The sequence below is a fragment of the Perca flavescens genome, chromosome 11 (genome assembly GCF_004354835.1).
Source record: "Perca flavescens isolate YP-PL-M2 chromosome 11, PFLA_1.0, whole genome shotgun sequence".
NCBI lineage: Eukaryota > Metazoa > Chordata > Actinopteri > Perciformes > Percidae > Perca > Perca flavescens.
Window position 1 is genome coordinate 25,398,384 of NC_041341.1, and position 19,256 is coordinate 25,417,639.

The 19,256-nt window shown below is 38.8% G+C and overlaps 1 protein-coding gene across 1 annotated transcript; it reads right to left on the reverse strand.

The window, feature by feature from the left end:
* Window positions 1-9,422: 9,422 nt before the first annotated feature.
* On the reverse strand, window positions 9,423-16,154 carry stx19 (syntaxin 19). Its single transcript, XM_028591359.1, has 5 exons — window positions 15,964-16,154; window positions 12,587-12,875; window positions 12,155-12,391; window positions 11,513-11,725; window positions 9,423-10,385 (listed from the first exon to the last, which is right to left on the reverse strand). The coding sequence occupies exons 2-5, from the start codon at window positions 12,800-12,802 to the stop codon at window positions 10,149-10,151; spliced, it is 903 nt and encodes a 300-aa protein (XP_028447160.1). The 5' UTR covers window positions 12,803-12,875; window positions 15,964-16,154; the 3' UTR covers window positions 9,423-10,148.
* Window positions 16,155-19,256: the final 3,102 nt, after the last annotated feature.

Sequence of the window (19,256 nt, forward strand, 5' to 3'; positions counted from 1 at the left end):
GATATAAAGACCCATAGAAATGTGTTGTAAATAGAATATCTTGGCCATGTGGATGAGGGAAAATGTATTCATGATTAGTCTTTTTTTCCACTTCCATTCCCAGCACTGAGTTTAGTAAATGCCTGTAAAGTGTCAGCAGTCATTTTCAGGGTGAAGCCCAGTATCTCCACTAAATACACTCCATTTAATCAGACACAAGAGGCTTTTCACAGACAGAGAAAAATTGAATGCATAATGAAAAGGGAAAGTGAATGACATTGCTTCTAAACTGACATCCACCCTGACAAGCGTAGAGGAGATATAGTTTAGGTATAAATTCTCATAAATTGGGCAAATTAAAGGAATACTATATCAGAATTGACAAAGATGAATTAATGTGGCATATTGTAACTTCTATTTTTAAAGCTGCATCATGCAACTTTCTTAATTTTTTTACGCTGAAAATTCAGAAATCCAGCCTGGTCAGTGTATGCTGTTTTGAGAAGACACCAGAAGACAAAATACCTACTTTTTTTTAAAAGCATAGTTCTTGTTGTCATTTATTTGCTCTTATTTTCAGAGCCTTTTTGAGGTTGTATGGTTTGTTGTCACAAATTAATGGATTTACAATATCTTGAGTGAGAAAATAGGAGGAGTTACATTATTTAGATTTCTGCTGCAGATTTACTGTAATTGTGAAATGTTGGGTTTAATTTTGTTTATTTTAGTAAAATTTAAAGAGCAGTCTGCAGTATTTTTAACCTGTGAATCTGAGGTTTTTTACATGAATAATGAATGCATGCAATAATTGGTGTTTAGCCTGTCGACCAGGCACACATATTGTAATATTTCTATTGTGTTTACAAATCTTACTGATGTAACAACATTTTAACAGCAACTTTAATAAATAAGTTTTGAATTGTTTTCTAGGTTTCAGTCTGTCAGCTAGTTTAAGAGTGATAGCAAGTTACAATACTGAGGTTTGAATTTTGATGGTGGGCTAAGGGCATTCAAAAAATAAATTGGGAAGAATAACTGTAAAAACTATAAAAATCAACTTTTACTCTGGAAGATATGTCTATTTCTGTGTCTGGGAAAATAATTACAAGGCGCCAAAACCTTTTAGTCCCACTCAGTCTCTCATCTCATTGTTTCACCACACTGCATACTGTATATCCTGTGCTCCCTGGAGCCTCATAGCCCTAACGTGTAATGGCGATGAATAAATATTTGGCAGAATTTGGGAGGATTATGCTTATGAACTGACATGTTTCACGCAGAGACTGTCCTCACTACTGTAAATCATCCCAGGCACCACACTGTGTCTTAATGTGTGTGTTTATGTTGACATCACCAAGCTGCGATGCACGTGGTTTGGCCTTACAAATCTAGATATTCAACACACACACATTTACTACGACACTTGCCAAACGCTGTCACATAGAGGGCAAAGGGATGTGTGGGCCTAATGAGAGCCTGGCCAGGAGTCAGGAGCTTTATGAAGTCCCTGAGGTGAGTCCTGGACTGGGGCGAATCCACTGTAATCCAACCAGTGACACTTATGGTTGATGGCCGCTCAACTCTTGCACTGGAGCTGCAGCGCATATTTCATCAGAGAAAAAAACATTAAGGAGATTATAATTGTATGAATCAATTTTTGTTTAGAGAGTGTTTCCTGGTTTGTCTTTGTGGCCAATTCATCCATTTTAATTTGAGGCACAATTTTGCAGACAAGTGTTGTCTCATTATCTTTTACTGGCCAATGGAAAAGCTTCTCTGAATTCCCTCAGGTGCAGTGTATAAAGACTGATTTGTGTGATGGAGAACTGGGATGATATCAGTGACAGAGGAAGTATTGGATATATGGATAAAGAGACAGATAGAGGATAAGCACCAGAACAAATATTTTTTCTCTATACTTTATACATGCACATACACAACAAGCATGAAAACATACATTCAGAAAATGGGGGGGTGGGCACTTCAAGGGTTATTTTTTTCAGGGTAGTACCTCAAAGACTTAAACATGTTGCTTGATTTGTGGAAATAGTCAATGGGCTAGAGGCAAACACATGGCAATTCATTATATAGTACAATATTGTATTACAATGCAACGTAAAATGATATGAGGGTCCCATGTTTTTACAATATTATAAAATAAATATTGTTGCTGTATCTTCCTTCATAACCATTCAGTAAAGTGCTCCTGTCCCTGACAATACATCCTGTCAGTGAAGAGGATTGATAGTACGAGCAGATACGACAGATGCAGAAATTACTGAAAACACAGATGTTTTCTTTGCCCAGTTCAACAGAGGAACGGGACTCTGAATGCAGATACGGTGACGTTTTGTGACATTTATTGTTGTTCATTTCAAATGAAATCCCACATGTTACTTCCTGTTATAAAAGAATGCTATATCATTTTGCATATTCAGGAGGAAAAGTGTGTTTTGACTTACGGAGCTGACAGAGATACTTTTTGATAATTTACAGATGTTTCATTGGTCTTGAGTATTCAATCTTATTCGATAGAAAATCAGAATTCTCTACCGTAAATATATTTAAGACATACAAGTTGCAGTTATATAATAATTTGTAATATTACAAATATAAAAAAAAGTATTGTCTAGACTGTCTTCTTTACAATATATCTTAATGTCAGCAGAGCACTTCAGTCTGGCTTGTAGACTAGACACAACTTTCCACTTTTGATTATGATAGCAGAAATTGTGCTGAATGCACTTACCGCTTCTGCGCTGGACCGCACAACTGTTTCCCCACACAGTTATCCAATAGAGTAAATAACATTATGAAGCTTAGGGAGCCATCTAATCAATTTCTGCAGAGTTTGATGACAAGGTAGAGTGTAGCATGGAGTCAGGATCATGTTACTTGTTACACAGGCTGGCCTGGACCGAGACAACATCAGCTCAATTGGTCTTAATAGCTTCTGTGCTATTTCACAAGGTCGAAAGAACGTCCTGCAAAGGGGCAAAAAATGTATAGAAAATTATGAATTGTTGAAATGCTGTACATGGTTAGGCTTTTCTGCGCTAGGGTAAATACCTCAGAGAGTTAGCAGATGGCTAACAAGTTTAAACCTGTAATCATTTGATCATTAGATGACAGCAACTGAGAAAACTGTTTTACTCATGTACTGCATGCACAAAGCAGCATGCAGAGTCCGTATTGGGGGTACAGCTGTACTTGCATGTTGTGTGCTTGCTCATTACTATGTTGTGTGTACATGCCTAAGTGTGCCTGTGAGGCTGAACATGTTTGCCCTTTCATTACAGAGAGGATTAACCATCAGGGAGGCTCACAGTTCCCTCTGAGCCCAGACAGTGGTAAAACAAGGCAACGTCCTCAGAGACATGTTTTATTCACCCACGTCTCAGTTCATTTTCACCTCTCCTTTGTCCTGATGTGTGTGTGTGTCAGGGGTCCCTCCCACTGGTCACCCTTTTGTTGTTAAGTACATTAATCAATACTGAACACTGAAGAAAAGAAAGGGATGCTATTAAGATTGTGGTAATAGTACATCAATGGGACGCTATATACAGGTACTGTTTGCCTGCTTAAGACCACTAACAATTGAAACATTCACTGGAGCAAAAAGGCACAGGAGAAATGTTGCATTACTTTGTTGAAACGTAATGGGCACGAAAGTCACCGACAGGGACTAAATTTGAGCTATCATAATTCTTGGATATCAGCTCCCTCTGCTGGCTACTTCCCACTTCCCTGAGGGTCCAAGAGGAAACTGATTAATAGTTTAGTCATTAAAATTGCACTCTCATGCAGAGCAATTGCATTTAATATGAGAGTGGAATAGAACATTTATCCATAACCATCAAGACGTCGGGCAATGTAAAATAAGTCAGGGTCAAGGATTTATTCAAATGTTTAGTTTGAAGTCTAAATTGGTCTTCATTCCATTCAAATATAGTGCATGCTGTTGTTGTATGTTACAATGATGCAAATATGTGACGACAGTTTTCTTTCATTTATATTTTTCCAAGGATCATCTCACTCCTTATGTTTAATTTTCAGGGGAAACAAACAGTACAATGAAGCTAGAGTATTTTCTCTATTCATTGGATCTGATTGACAGGATGATTGCAGGTTTTATCAACAGCTGCAGCTGTGGCAGCATGCATCATCTTCGCTGAAAGTGTTTCCACATCTTCTGATGTCTGTCAATATCACAACCTCATTTGGTAGAGAAATAGAAAGACTGTGAAGGAAACAGATTGTTTGAACCTGAGACAGTATGCGAGTGTAACTGTGTTAAGTATCTCTAGGAAAAAGTAGCCTAAACAAAGAACCTGAGAAATCAATCCTGCAAAATTGTCACAGTGTGGAAATACTGTACCACACTATTTTTCTGTTTTATTGTATTTGCATCACTGCATAAAACAGAACAGTGTCCACAACAAGGATGTGTGACAGTGAGCTGACATACACATACAAAACTTAAAATGCTACCCTTGGTTTTCCACCAGTTTCACATGTGCAGAGCGTTAAACCTAGAGTTCATTCATCCACCAACCTGTCAAAAAAGATGAACACGTCTTTTAAGTCAGTGTAGCAGCTACACACATGTGTATATTACCATTGACTCTATCTGCATGGGATCTACACAGATGGCTTACACACGGATATCACGCACCGACCTTCCCAGAGCTCTTATTTCTGAAGCTCATATATCACTCTGACAGAATATTTAAGTTTGAACATTTATCCTTTGATAGGTAGTAAATAACAGTCAACTTTTGACATTAGCTGGTTTACAAAACTTTGGCTATAGTTTACCTATACATCTCAAGCAGTCTGTTATTAAAAGCTTCTTGAAATTAATAACAAAGTCAGAGTTGCCAGGAATGTAAAAGTTACAAAGAGTTCCAAGAGCATAAAGGTCAAGGCCTTACCACTTGTACAACATTCCTGTGGCCATAATCTAAGCTTCATTGTGCCTTTATAGCTCTTCTGATGAATGTTACTTTCTAAAAAATCTGCAGAATATATAAGCCAGAAAAAAGTCTGAGGCTTCCAGACAAATTACAGTTTAATCTACAGATTGCACATTAACACGTACATACTGCATCCAACACTGTCAAATGCAAATCCATGCAGGCTGTATATTGTATATAGACGTGTTTACACATGCATGTACTGGACCACATACTGTATGTTTAATACGTAACTGATCATTACCCATTCAATATTAATTCCAGCACTCTTACACATACACATTACTTGTATGCAAAGGCACATGGCACTAAAATGTTTATGTCTGATTGTGTTTGTTCCGTCCTTGTTTAGCTGAAGATTGTACTTGAATATTAAATAAATTAAATAATAAATAAAAAACATGCAGACTTGCAGCAACAAGCATTATCAAGCCACATAAATTAAATAACCTGACAATTCTTACTGAATCAACAGTAGGATAAAACATCATCAAGGCAGACAACACAGAGATGTATAAACGATAACGCATAGTGCAGGCTGTTCTCACGAACTATTCATACATAAAAAAACCAACACTTTGTGTGTTCGCATCCCGGAAGAAGTTAAAGGGAAAACACAAGACTTTTACCCGCGAAATGGATGTTCGTATCCAGGAAGTACTATTTAAAGGGACTGGCATTTTAACCCAAACCACAAACTTTGGTTGATTTGGTGACTTAACTTAATTGTCACATCGCTGTTCCACAATCACCTTTTGGTGGCTAAATTTAACTCTCACAATTCTCACCTCACAGTGAAAGGTATCTGCATGATAGTCATCTTTAGGTGGCTCAACTTAACTGTCATGACCGCTGTCACGACCGTCACCAGAACCCACATCCCAGTAACCTTTTGGTGGCTGAACTTAACTTTCACGTAGGCCTAACATGACCGGTTGGCATCATTTTGTAAGATATCTTACACATAGTTGTGCATTTGATTTTGTACATTATCATACCAACACGTTAATGAGAATACGTTGCGTGGTCGCATGGTGGTTGCTAGGCATTTGATTGCAATACTATTCTTTTTTGTTGTATTGTTCTCGAAATGCTGACCCCCGCCCCATTGCGACCACTGTTCCGCACTACTTGCACCCTCTGAATCTCGGTCAGTAAACAGTAAACGGTTTAATGTGTCATTTCTGGAGTGTCAGCTAAGCGCAAAGTGTTTCCTCTCCGGAGCTCTGCTCTCCTGGAGTCTCCTGGAGACTCACCAGCAGCTTCTTCTCCGCTGCAGCTGCTGGTTTGTTTCTTCTGGTCCATTCTTACGCAGTTCATCAGGACTTTTCAGGCAGCAAGTATGCATGTAGAAAAGTACAATGCTTTTAACAATACTGAACAAAGTACAAGTATGCAAAATACAACTTTGTTACAGTCAAAAGATCAAATGTAATTTGTTACTTCTATCCCTGCCAGAATCAAATATCATCTATACGAAGCTGATATCAACCTCCAGCATTGTACTAGTCCCCTAGTAGTTTCGACTTTTCAAAAATGTCCATTCATCTTAGAAGAAATTATTTACACTGTGCATTCAGGACTCAAAATCAGTGTAGCCATTGTATCAGTGCTGGTATTCTAGCTGCTACAGCTGCTGCCAGACTCACCGTACAGTTTCTTTGTGATTTATTACATTCTTAGGGTCCTGATATCTCTGTTCACATTTTGATGGGAGTGATAAAACCATGCAGTAAAGTAATGTCAGCTCTCTATAACCACAGCTGGTGTTACTCACAGGAGGGCTGCTTTGATGTTCAGACATAGGAGAGAGTAGTCTTTGGGATTCACATTGTGACTGACAGGGCAGATAGAAGAAATACATACAGTACATAGCCACATTCAGACGTCACTGTATTTCTTTCAGCCATGATCAGCATCGTAAACTCTCATGTGTCTCAGATGTTCACATTATCGTTAAATCAGAAGTGATTGATGGGCTTCGTCTGGATAGTGGGCAGAGGCACTTACAATATGTGGTTGCTGTATTGAATGTATGTGGAGCAAGTACATGTACAAAAAAAAGTTACTTATCTACTTTGTAGTAAAAAGCCATAATTCAACACTGCATTATGGTAATCTTTCCTTATCCTGCTACAGCATAATGCTGTTGTTGTGAACAGCTTTTTATTATGTTTGGATGTTTGAATAGGGATTCTAGTCTAAGAGCCTCCAATATGATTTAGCCTTTTCTTAACACACAATGATAGGTGATGAATGGTGTGTATTTTAGATATTATGTTGGTGTGTATATGGCTTAGTCAAAAAAGATGTAAAATGTGTTGGAAATACAACAATTTAGCTAGCCAACAAAATATGAAGACGCTGAAACAAATATGGCTGTCTTTGGGTGCAAAGTAGATAGGAATCACATCGAGGAACAGGTGTTCTGATTGGCTCCAGGCTAGGTGCTTTCAAATGAAATATTGGATAAAAACTTCAGAGCTGGGATAAACGAGATAAATCCACAAAGGAGTGTATAAACATTATACAATGGTTGTTGTATACAGTGTCAGCTCCCACAGTGTGTAACTGTTTGAATGTGAAGCAGGGTGCTGAAAAGAGCAGCCACTTACCCTGCCTGAGAGAGAGAGAGAGAGAGAGAGAGAGAGAGAGAGAGAGAGAGAGAGAGAGAGAGAGAGAGAGAGAGAGAGAGAGAGAGAGAGAGAGTTTTGCCCGGGGGTCAGATGTCCAGAGGTTTCTGAACTGACCACCGTGCAGTCTCCCGCGGCCTGCTGTTCTCAAGGACGGCTTATATAAACCCCAGAAGCTTTCTCTCAGGTCTGCAAACACTCCACTCCATGCTGCTCTGCCGTTAGAGTATTGGAAGAAAATCCACTTAATTTTAGCTTATAGATTTTCTATTTACATTTCTTTTGGCTATGGATATGCTGCATATTGCTGTGTTATGACAGCTCAGCCTGTAAAACATTCAACCTTAATTATGACCGAGACATAATTTGTCCCACAGTTTTCTTCCTGAGATGACGAGACATTCATATACAAATGTTGTGCGGCAGGAGTTATTTGGACATGTACAGTACTAAAGGCTGAATAATTAAATTGGCATGTACTGTTCTGAGTAATGACAATCATGAGCTGATTATAATGGTTCAACAACAGTGACCACACCACACAATATCTATATTTTCATTCTAAGAACATTTGGGAGTGAATTTCATGCTCTGTAGTTATGTCTCCAAGTATGCCACTTCCATAAGTATGTGGTAATATGCCCTTTACTAGCTTAAAAATTAAGTGATAACCTATTTCCTAACTGGCAATTATCTCAGTGAACACTGGATGGCATTGTTGCTGTTCAAGAACCCCGCAATTTTCAGCAGTACTTCATTTGTCCTCACTATGTCTGGGAGGAGGCAGAAACTATGCTGTGCTGCATTACAATGTATTGTTGTTTGATTTATATATTCACATTAGATATTTAATGAATGTATGTCTTTGTTTCAAAATTCCATTCTAATCAGAGTGAGACTGATAGACATAGAAGATCACATTCAGGAAAAGACTTTTCCAGTCAAATAGCAGATGTCATCAAACACCTCTCACACATCACCTGGTTCCTCTACTAGACCTGAGGTAACAGTGGTAACACTAGTTAACAAGCACCTCAATTCAGGTAGTGTTTCTTTAGGTGTCATCAATCTCTTGAAAGGCGACTAAATTTACATACAAAAAGATAATTTGTTATCACTTTTTTGGTTGTCTGTCAGCCATTTTTCTCTGAAAGTGAAAAGTGAAAATATAGTCAAATGCACATCTCACTTTTATTGTTTTTATAAGCCTAAGAGGAGTCTTTATTTGTTTTCTCTACAAGGTAACAGTTTTGTTTACTTATGGTTCCCTACAGGAATATATAGTACTTCGTTTGAAAGCTACCTTGGAACAACCAGATTTTCCAGTCTGGCTCTGTCACATCCAGTTCACCTGTATTTAGTATTTATTTTATATTTTTACACCAGACATCACGAGTCACTGACTCCCTAAAGGACATCACTGTCACTGCTGATGAGGGCTAGTTAAGAACCACGCTGCCGGTAGATATAAAGTCTCCTGAAATGAATTACTGATTTATTATATCGCTATCACCGCAGGGAAAATTTGTTGGTGTTTTCCACCTGACATTAAGTCAAAGGTAAAACAAAAGACGATTACATGTCAACAGGTGTGAGTAAGTTAAACAGCATATTCCCTGTATTTTAGGCTATAATGCTGGTTCTCCCACAGGCTTGAGCTTTCAGCCCAGTTAAGAGTTACTGTTCTCTTTTTGTGCGTCCACTCCAAAATACAAAACATCTAGATAAATGAAATATTTCCTGAAATGTAGGACTTCAAATATTATTTTTTAAACTAATACTTCAATAATTATGTGCAGTTTTGTCACAATGGTGGAAATATTTTGATCAAGGCTCGTTATTCAAAGTTTTATTTGAATCCCTGCCTCTGTAAAACAGAATAAAGGAATAATATTTATCTTACGGAAAATGGTCATACTTTGAAATGCAAATGAGACAGGTAACTAATTGTAAAACAAGTTCTTTTTTCAAAGGCATGTGGACCGAGAATGAAATGAATACATAATAGCTTATTATCTCTCAGAAAGTGAATATTTCTCAACTATGTTAAATTTCAGTTTGTCCTGAAAAGAAAATCTATAGATAAGATTCGTAAAGTGCACATACTGTGTAACAAATAAATGGTCATTAACTAGAGCTCCTGTGGTAGAATAAAAATGAGAGGCTCTTCTTGGAAAAAACCCCCCAGAAAATCAGTCTTGTTGATCAAGCAGTGGCAGAGGCAGTGGTAGCCCCTTGTTTGTGACCTCTGTCAGAAGTCGGTGAAGGTGTCCAATAAGCAGCAGTGTTGGTGAGTAGCGCTCACTGAACTGTCTCTTCCAATAGCAGTCACCTCACATCCTCTTGAAAGAAACAAGTATCTCAAATACCAATTCTGGCTTTTCCCCCTAATTGTTTTCTATGCTCTGCTGACTCTGTCTTCACCGTTGCTCTACTCAAAAGCAAAACTACAGTGCCATAACCTTCACTTTAATGGTACTTGAATCCAACGTTGCTAAATCCCAAAAGGTAAGTGAGGCTTTTGAAATTAAACATTATTCGATATAATGAATATAATGTTTTATAAGCAGCATTTCCAGGGAGGGCAGCAGCAGCAGCACAGCTGTCGAAGTGGATTCTTCTTCTTGTATCTGGCGGCCATCTTGAACTTCTCATTACATGCAGCCACATAATCCTGCGTCCTCTCTACATTGGTCTGGATATGTTCAATGTAGGCCCCTTGTTCCTCCACCAGCATGAAAATGTCCATGAACAGGTCCCTCAGCTCATTCATATTGTTCTCTAAACTCAACAGCTCCTGTTGGCGAAGAAGGATACTGGGATTAAAACTGTAGATATGGGCAACATTAGTCAGAGCATGGAGGTGGTAGAATACTTAAGATGCAATGAGGGAACTGATCCAGCTCTTTATGCAACATGGTCTGAGCTCTGAAAAAACACAAACATCGTAATTTTATATTTGATGTGCTGGTTCATATTGATATCTTGTATTCCAGAATGGATGCCAAAATTATAGATTATCTGTCCTCCAACAGAGTTAATTTAATTCAACATAACTTCAGCCAAGACATTAGTATTAATATTGTGTCTTCTTCAGTTAGACCCTATTACTGATTCACTTCCAATTTCCACTTCCATTTATTTTCTTTCTTTTACCCATTTGTGTCAGTTAGATATGGTAATGTGTGAGACATGTTATGATGGCCCTTTTCTGTCATGTGCGCTACACAGTAGTGATGGGAAAGATTCTCATGCTTAGGACTTATAGCATGCATACTAATAAGACAACTCAAGATGACGACTGCCAATGTAATGAGTGCAATTTACAAACAGAAGGAATAGTTTCAGTGATGAGCTACAGTTTTATGATGAAAAGGTATGCATTTACCAAATACCATTTAATTGTTACAGCCTCATCCCAAAACGACATATATGATTGTTCTATTTAACGTTGTGAAATGGTTGCATGGTGGCAATTCTATTTAAAATTGTTAATTGGTTGCTTGAGTGGTTAATGTTGTGAAACAGAACGACTTGTGTAAGTTAGGCAACAAACCAACGTGTTACAGGTTTAGGAAAATGTCAGTAATAATATTAGTAATTGATTGACATGGTTACATACTAGAGTGGTTTTTAAAAAAAAGGTTAACACACTGACATATGGTTTCACACAGGACACGAACAACAGTCTCCTGGGTGAAAGTCCTGTGTTTCTTTGACCCATCCCTCCCTATACAGACTTTGGTGCTCCTAATACGGACTTCCTGTTTGCTAAATGTAAGTATGGGTCGCAATAAACTGCTTGCACAATCAACCTATATAGCTGTTTTTTAGTGAGGACAGTCTGTGTTTAGCGCTTTCTTGGATATATTGAAGCTTTCATGACCTAACCCTTGGGTTTGATGAGTTGTTAACTATCCTCACCCTGTGTCGCTGTTCAATCTCAGATAGTTGTGCCCGTGTGATTTTGGCATCATTCAGCAGGTTTTCATTGAAGACCTCCCATTTTCCTGTGGCCACCATCTCATTCACCTCCTCCTCCGTCACATCCCTTCCCGATACCTCTAGCTGCCGGATAATGAAGTGCTTACAGCGATCCTGCTTGGTCAGCAGACCTTCATTATACTGCAGCATTACCTGGACATAATTATAGCAAAAACGGGGATTAAAATAAGAGGGGGAGGGAGAAGGAAAATTGAGAAGATATAATTCCACCTTGCCGGTTATGGCACTGCTGTCACTGTCACTCATCAAAATTCAGTTGTATAATGATGTATGTATTTTTACTTTATTTTCTTACTCTTTTTCTGCCTTTACCAACCGGTTGCCCACTACATTATACAAAATTAGAAATGTACAATGACTTTGTTAAACATGCCTCACAACACCTTTTCAACTGTAATTGCATAATTTATGTTGAGATGACTTTCAAGCTAAAATTGGCTTTATTGTAATTTTTGAACAATGTATACATGTAAAAAAACATCCCTTACTCAAGGATCCAAGAAAGAAAAAAAAGTGTTATATAAAGTTTCTATAGCTGAGTGATAGGATCATCTTCCCAACCTGCTGGAATTTTCGGTACAGCGCTGCATGCTGGGAGTGTTGTATTCTTGTTGTGACAGCAGTAGATCCCTGCTGGTCCTCAGTCCTTTGGACCTGTTTTGAAAGGGCATCTAAGCGCCGATGGAGGCTCTCGGCCTTGAGCTTGATGTCCCGGGTTACGCTGCTCTCTTTCTTCATCACACTAAAACGACACATGGTGGCCACCAGGGTCTTTTGCTGCTGGCCAAACTTAAGGACCTGTTTGTGGTTGAGAATTGACAGAATGTTGTGTTCAGTAACACTTCTGAATAAAATTTTTGGATAATGAAAATTATTTAAAAAAGGAAGGTGTACAAGAAAAAGAATAATTAAAGGCAAACCTGTTTTCCCAAACAGTTAAGAAACAAATTAATAACAAAAAATGCATACTCCCTCCAAAAAACAAAAACGTACCTCTACTTCCAGCAGTGTGATATCATCTCGGATTTGCTGAGCCTCAGACAGGAAATTCTGAATGATTGGTTCTTCCTCGAACACCACTGCCTGTGGCACTATGACTGCCACAGAGTCATAATTGCCACCCTCAGCTGAGAAAGGGTTGCCACTCTCACTTGTTGCCTCAGAAAAGTCTTGAGCCCTCTGCTGCAGCTCCTCCAAGCGGTCTCTCATTGTGAAAGATCTCTCACCAAAGGTCACTCCTCAGGACACAATGTTATTATGCAATGTACCGCCTACGGAGTCGCTGAAAATTAAATAACATGAAACTTGAATGATTCCTCTCGGCAAACTGTGTTGTTGAAGAAGATGACATTTAAAATAAAGCAGGGAAAACAGAAAATAATTAAGTAGAGGATAAAAAGGAATACATTAACTCATGCTAAACTGAGCAGAGATAGGGGTAAAATTGTGGATGGCATTATTATTATCCTATATCTTGTAAACAATAGCAACATAGTGTGGGAAACTCCTAGATGCTTTTTTTCTGTCTGCATGACGTTTAAAGGTATAGTTAACATAATTAGTGACTTTATAAATACATTAACCAAGTTGATCTTTTCACCATTAACAAGTATGTAATTACATTTAATGAAAGTTCACATCAAGTTGAGAGGAGCAACATATTATTTTATTTTTAAATGAACGCAAATTGACTGTGAGGACGGGACTCGCAAGACTAAGCTAACATTAGCTATTTTGTAACAGCTGGGCTGAGAAATGGAAAGAAATTTTAACGGGGAATCTAGCTATAATATAAATGATATAATAATTTAATATATTAATATAATAATAAAAAATTGTTGTTAAAAAAAATTGTTCAATGCATACTAAGAGTAATTGATTATCGTTTCAAATAGCTCTGGTGAAAACGTAACAACTGCTAATACTTGACAAATGAGTGCATTGAATGCTTTTTTGGTATTTTTTAATCAAGACCATACCCAGATTCTCACTGGTCACTACACACAGACTGAATAAAGGCATCTTGCTTGTCTGTTGTAGTAGCAAAGAGGGAGTAAGAAGTACATGTGGTGTGGTGTACTTCACTCTTCGGGACGGGGAAATAAACTATCCAACAGTATATAGAGTAGTTAAAATAAGCATCACCTCCACTAGCTGTAACATTAAAATGCTGCTTGTGCATCATACCTTGGAAATAATATTTAAAGGTCCCATGACATGGTGCTCTTTGGATGCTTTTATATAGGCCTTAGTGGTCCCCTAATACTGTATCTGAAGTCTCTTTCCCGAAATTCAGCCTTGGTGCAGAATTACAGCCACTAGAGCCAGTCCCACAATGAGCTTTCTTTAGGATGTGCCATTTCTGTGTCTGTAGCGATTGAGGAGGAGAGATGGGTGGACAAGGTGGAGGGTGGGGGTGTGGCCTTGACCAACTGCCACTTTGCTCGTTTGAAAGCCATGATGTCTCTCTCTCATGGGTGGGTCAAATTCTCTGGGTGGGCAAAGCAGAGAAAGGGGAGGTAATCTTGCTCCTTATGACCTCATAAGGAGCAAGATTCCAGATCGGCCCATCTGAGCTTTCATTTTCTCAAAGGCAGAGCAGGATACCCAGGGCTCGGTTTACACCTATCGCCATTTCTAGCCACTGGGGGACCATAGACAGGCTGGGGGAATGCATATTAATGTTAAAAAACGTCATAAAGTGAAATTTTCATGCCATGGGACCTTTAAATTATATGATGTAACACTCTGAAAGGGAACGTTATGCCCAAAGAGTACTTTTACATTTGATACTTTAAGTACATTTTGCTGATAATACTTTCACTTACCAGAGTGGTATTGCTACTTTTACGTAAGTAAAATATATGAATATGTCTTCCACCAATGAGTTCAAGCAAATGCACCTGCAGCTAAGTGTGTACCCTGGTGTTTCCAGTGTAAGTCAAAGCCTGTTTGTTTACATCATCATAAGTTCATCCGTCCTGAGAATTACTGATGAGCCATATCTGCACTCTGCTGAACACCGAGATATATTTTTAGCTGTATAAAAAAACAACATGAGCAGAAAGTTTGTCTGCGACATCAGTCAAATTGACTCGAGTTCCTTTTCCCATGAGAACGTAGTGGGTTGTTTGTGTTCAACAACACACTCAGCAAAAAAAAAGAGAAGGAAAAATGGCACATTCTAAACATTGACAAGTCTAGGAAAAGTTACCTTGATAAAAACATTAACAAAAGCTACATAATACAAGCACAGGCGCAATATCTCAACTGTTTTTACTGAAAAGGATATCTTCATAGCAACTGCTAAACATTGAAAACAGACATTTCACTTTCAAGTCTGCGACTCCAGCATGCTGAGATCTGCCAAAGCAGAAGTAAACAAGTGGATGCTTATGATTAAAACCATGAGAAACAGAAGCTGATATCCTGAATGCCTTTGACCAGTGAAGTGCAATTCAACTAGAAATTCCTTAACATTCAAATTAGCATACCAAAGATTTGAAACTGACTTAGCAACACAAGGATTTGTGTTTTAGAGGCCCTAAACATAATCTGCTGGAAGCACATACTTGTGTGGGGGGACCAAGTGTGGCTGCTGGGAAATGGAGCATTTCGAATCACAGACTATCCCATTTCTGGACAGATTTCAAACAGGAAAGACCCTGTTTTATGTGTGTGTGTGTGTGTGTGTGTGTGTGTGTGTGTGTGTGTGTGTGTGTGTGTGTGTGTGTGTGTGTGTGTGTGTGTGTGTGTGTGTGTGTGTGTGTGTGTGTGTGTGTGTGTGTGTGTGTGTGTGGTGGGGGGGAGAACGAGGGTTACTTTTACAAACTCCTCAGAGCTCAAAGAATGTAAAAGTATCCTTTATTTTCTTGGCTAAACTCTCTCTCTCTCCTTTTCCTCTCTCTTTCTCCCTACCTGCCCGACCCAGAAGAGCCGATTAAAAAAATTGCTTAAAGGATTTGGGAGCACATTCTCATGTGTTTAGCCTAGAAACCTGGAAGAAGTGGAGCAGGGCTCGCGAAAGAGTCTAACCTCTCTCCTTCTCTGTGATTGAACGTTTTGTTCTCTAAAACAAGCCAATATTTTCTTTCTTCCAACCATCTGCTCCTTTGTCTGTGTTTCTGAAGGAAATGTTATGTTGACATTCTCTCATCGCCTTGCAGGTGGAACAGTAGGAGTCCTCAAATGTTTTTATAATCACAGGTCAAACAATTGTCTTTTAACTATAAATAACTTATTCTGCTTAAAATATTCCAAAAGTTGTAGATTGTTCCACATACTCTTCAATCTCAAATCACGGCATACTTTTTACACACATTTACAGTCTGAGGCTGTAGCAAACATTCAGTAGAAAATAAAGATTTTACCTTAATGTTAGTATTCCATCACTAGCTATCTGCTTAGTATTCCCATTCAGAGTTGACCGGGAATGTAATCCAAAACAAGCTCGCACATTCTTTAATAGTATCATGCCATCTTCAGATCTTCTTACACTCATTAGCTGTGAGTTACAGCCTTGAATACTCTGTAACAGTCATGCCACCAAGAAGCAGGGAAAGTTCTGAAGAAATCTGGTTGAGTGAGAAGAAGCACCTCCCTTCCTTTTGAAGATAGGCCAATAGGAAAGGAGTAGACTGAAAGCCCGTTTGCTTATCTAAAGAAATGAGAGGTGACGTGATTAAGTAAACGAGGAGGGAAAGAGACAGCATGGGGACACAGGGAGCTCATAAACCCTACCCTCAGGCTTATTCCTGAACAGCATATCAGAGCAAATAGATGTGTATTGTGTGCATTGCTCAGGCCAAACAATTTGGATTCCAGTTTGAGTATCAATGAGCGCGTTTGGTTTCTGATCCGCAAAGCTAATTTCTATGTGAAGTGTCTGGGTGCGCGAGGTAAGCCCTCTTGGTCTGGGGGTATTGTACTCCTCAGGCCCCAGTAACTCCGCTGAGTACTTTTGACAGATTTCTACTGACAAGCTCTCTAAAACCCAGGCGCCTTTTCAACACGGGAAGGGACGCAGTCACTCTTTGCTATGCAGCATAACACACTGTGAAAAAGCTGTTTGAAGTATGCCATCAGAGAGAGAGAGGGGAGACAAATTTTGAGGATAAAAAGAGTTTGGTGGGGGCAAGAGTTCAGTCTTTGTCACTGGAAACTTTTGAGGTTGGTTGCAGAATTTCTGTCATCACTGTGGGGTGAAAACCTTGCAACTTAAAAATGTAGCAATCTTGTTGTTAGTGTGTTGGACAGTGTGATGCATGGGAGGGTATTATTAAGTCTGTATGTGTGTGTGTTTTTGAGTTCCCACAACCCAAAGAGGACCATTAAACCCATCAACTAAAGTTTGGAAATCACCAAAAGCTAGAATGATGAAGTTTTCTGTAATGACAATGTCACAAGCAGCAAATACTTTCCAGTGGGGGGTAGTATGTTGCTTCAGTGAGAAATGAAAAGCACATCGACCATTTGATGACTATGCAGAATGCTAAAGTTTTATCTGTGTTGTACCAGATGTTACTCTATGTCTGCAATAATGCCGCAGCGTTGTGTTAACTGTGAGTCATCTATCCCCTATGGCAAGATATTATGACAACAAAGCAAAACCGGTTTTCCGAGTGTCCTGTGGACCTCTTTCATGGAGCTGATCAGTCATCTATCATTTTTTATTGATTCTTTACTCAGTAACACTGACTCTCCCTCACAACCTCCTGAGACCTTGGAGAAGGTGGATCACATTTCAACTTTTCTTAATTGTTTCTACTCCATCTGTAGAATTTAGATTTGAACAGTATGTAGCTGAAGTTTGCCATTGTCAGAAGCCTTTCTTTGCTGGCTGTAAACTAGATGCCCCCAACAAGCACTATGTATCAAAAGCTTGGGACACACCTGAAGAAGAAGAACTCGGTACATTACACTCTGTTGTTGTTACACATTACACACTGGGCATGACACACACACACACACACACACACACACACACACACAATCAAGATCTTATACAAGCACTAATGGAGGGCCTGGACAGGCACCTTGAGCAGTTGGGGGTTTGGTGCCTTGCAAAAGGAGGTGAACTGACACATCTCCAGGGAGTCCCTACCGACTGAGCTACGGCAGCCCCAAAGACTAGGTCAAACACAAAGACTGGACAAACCACACAAATGATGGTTAACACCAATTGGGCGCAGATTTTTTAGTCTTTGACTGAGTAATACACTAGAAAACACATAAAAACAACAGTAGTAATTTGTTCATATCAAACACTATATGATTTGATCAGGCGACTGACCCAGGCTGGAACAGATCCGGTCCAACTTGGTCTGATCACTTGGTCACACGCAAATCATATTCATAATCGACTGTATTGCATGTCCTTGTGTTTACGTTACAGACTGTTTTGATTGTCTCTTACAAATTTTACTGAAGGAGGTAAAATTTTTAGGCAGCTTCACAGAAAGTGGCTAAGAGGCTCAACTGTGCCAAAAAAAGTAGGGAAATGCTGCACTTAATATTTGTATAATAACAATGGACAAAATGACTATGTGTAAATGAGGTAAAAGGGGTAGCGTAGTGATAAAGTGACTCTGCGGTTAAGCGTCTTTCAGCTCATTGTTTTGGTTTTATGGACCTTTAATTAAGTCTCGCCACCTTCATCAGCCTTGTTATCAGCTACAGTAGGGAACTGTTTTCACAAAAAAATTTAAGGAGCTCAAGAGCCCAATATTTCCTTCTGGAGTTCAGGGGTAAGCACAAAACAGAGCTAAATTGAGAGTGAGCATTGGGCTTACATTTGTCAGATGGTTGAAAACAACAAAATACAACTCCCCTAACCCTAACCCCATAAACGAGGAAACTTGTTACATTAAAAAGTATCACACAATTGGTAATAAATGTTTTAAAAATAATACTAATAATAATAATAAATTGAATTTATATAGCGCTTTTCACAAACTCAAAGTCGCAGGATAGGTATAGATAATAATTAATAATACTATTAGTGTGATTTCTAGGGCTGTATATATTGCAGAAGGATAGCATATTACCAGACAGCAGAAACAAAAGTGAGGTCAGCTGAAGCAAAATGTCTGGTTAAGAGGCACAGTGGCATGAAAGAAAGCAGAGTTCAAAGAACAGACAGTACTTCAACATAAACAAGGAGAGGTTTAGAAAAGTAAGTGTTAAAAAGCAATGCAGTGTTTCACCTGAAATACATCCAATATGAAAGAGTGTGTCTTTGTCACTGTATCAAATAGAGTTTATCTCACAATATAGCTGTTGGAGAGCTCTCTGGGTATAGCTGTAATTGAATGGATGTCAGAAGTAGTGCTTTGATATTCTTCACTGTAGAGTCCAGAGAAAGAGAGTGTGAGAAAGAGAGAGAGAGAAAGAGCAAGAGCAAGAGCGAGAGAAAGAGAGAGAAAGAGAGAGAAAGAGAGAGAGAGAGAAAGAGAGAGAGAGAGAGAGAGTGAGAGAGAGAGGGGAAAGTAAGACAATAACTCGCAAACTGCCTCTCAGCCACAACTTTGAGAGTGATATTTAAACATTGATTCTCCAAGGGAAAAAAGGGAAGATTAGATGAAACTGATATGGCATTGGAGGCCATACTGATACGGACATAGTGATACAGCACGTTCAGTATGTTTGACGTTGACATTTCACA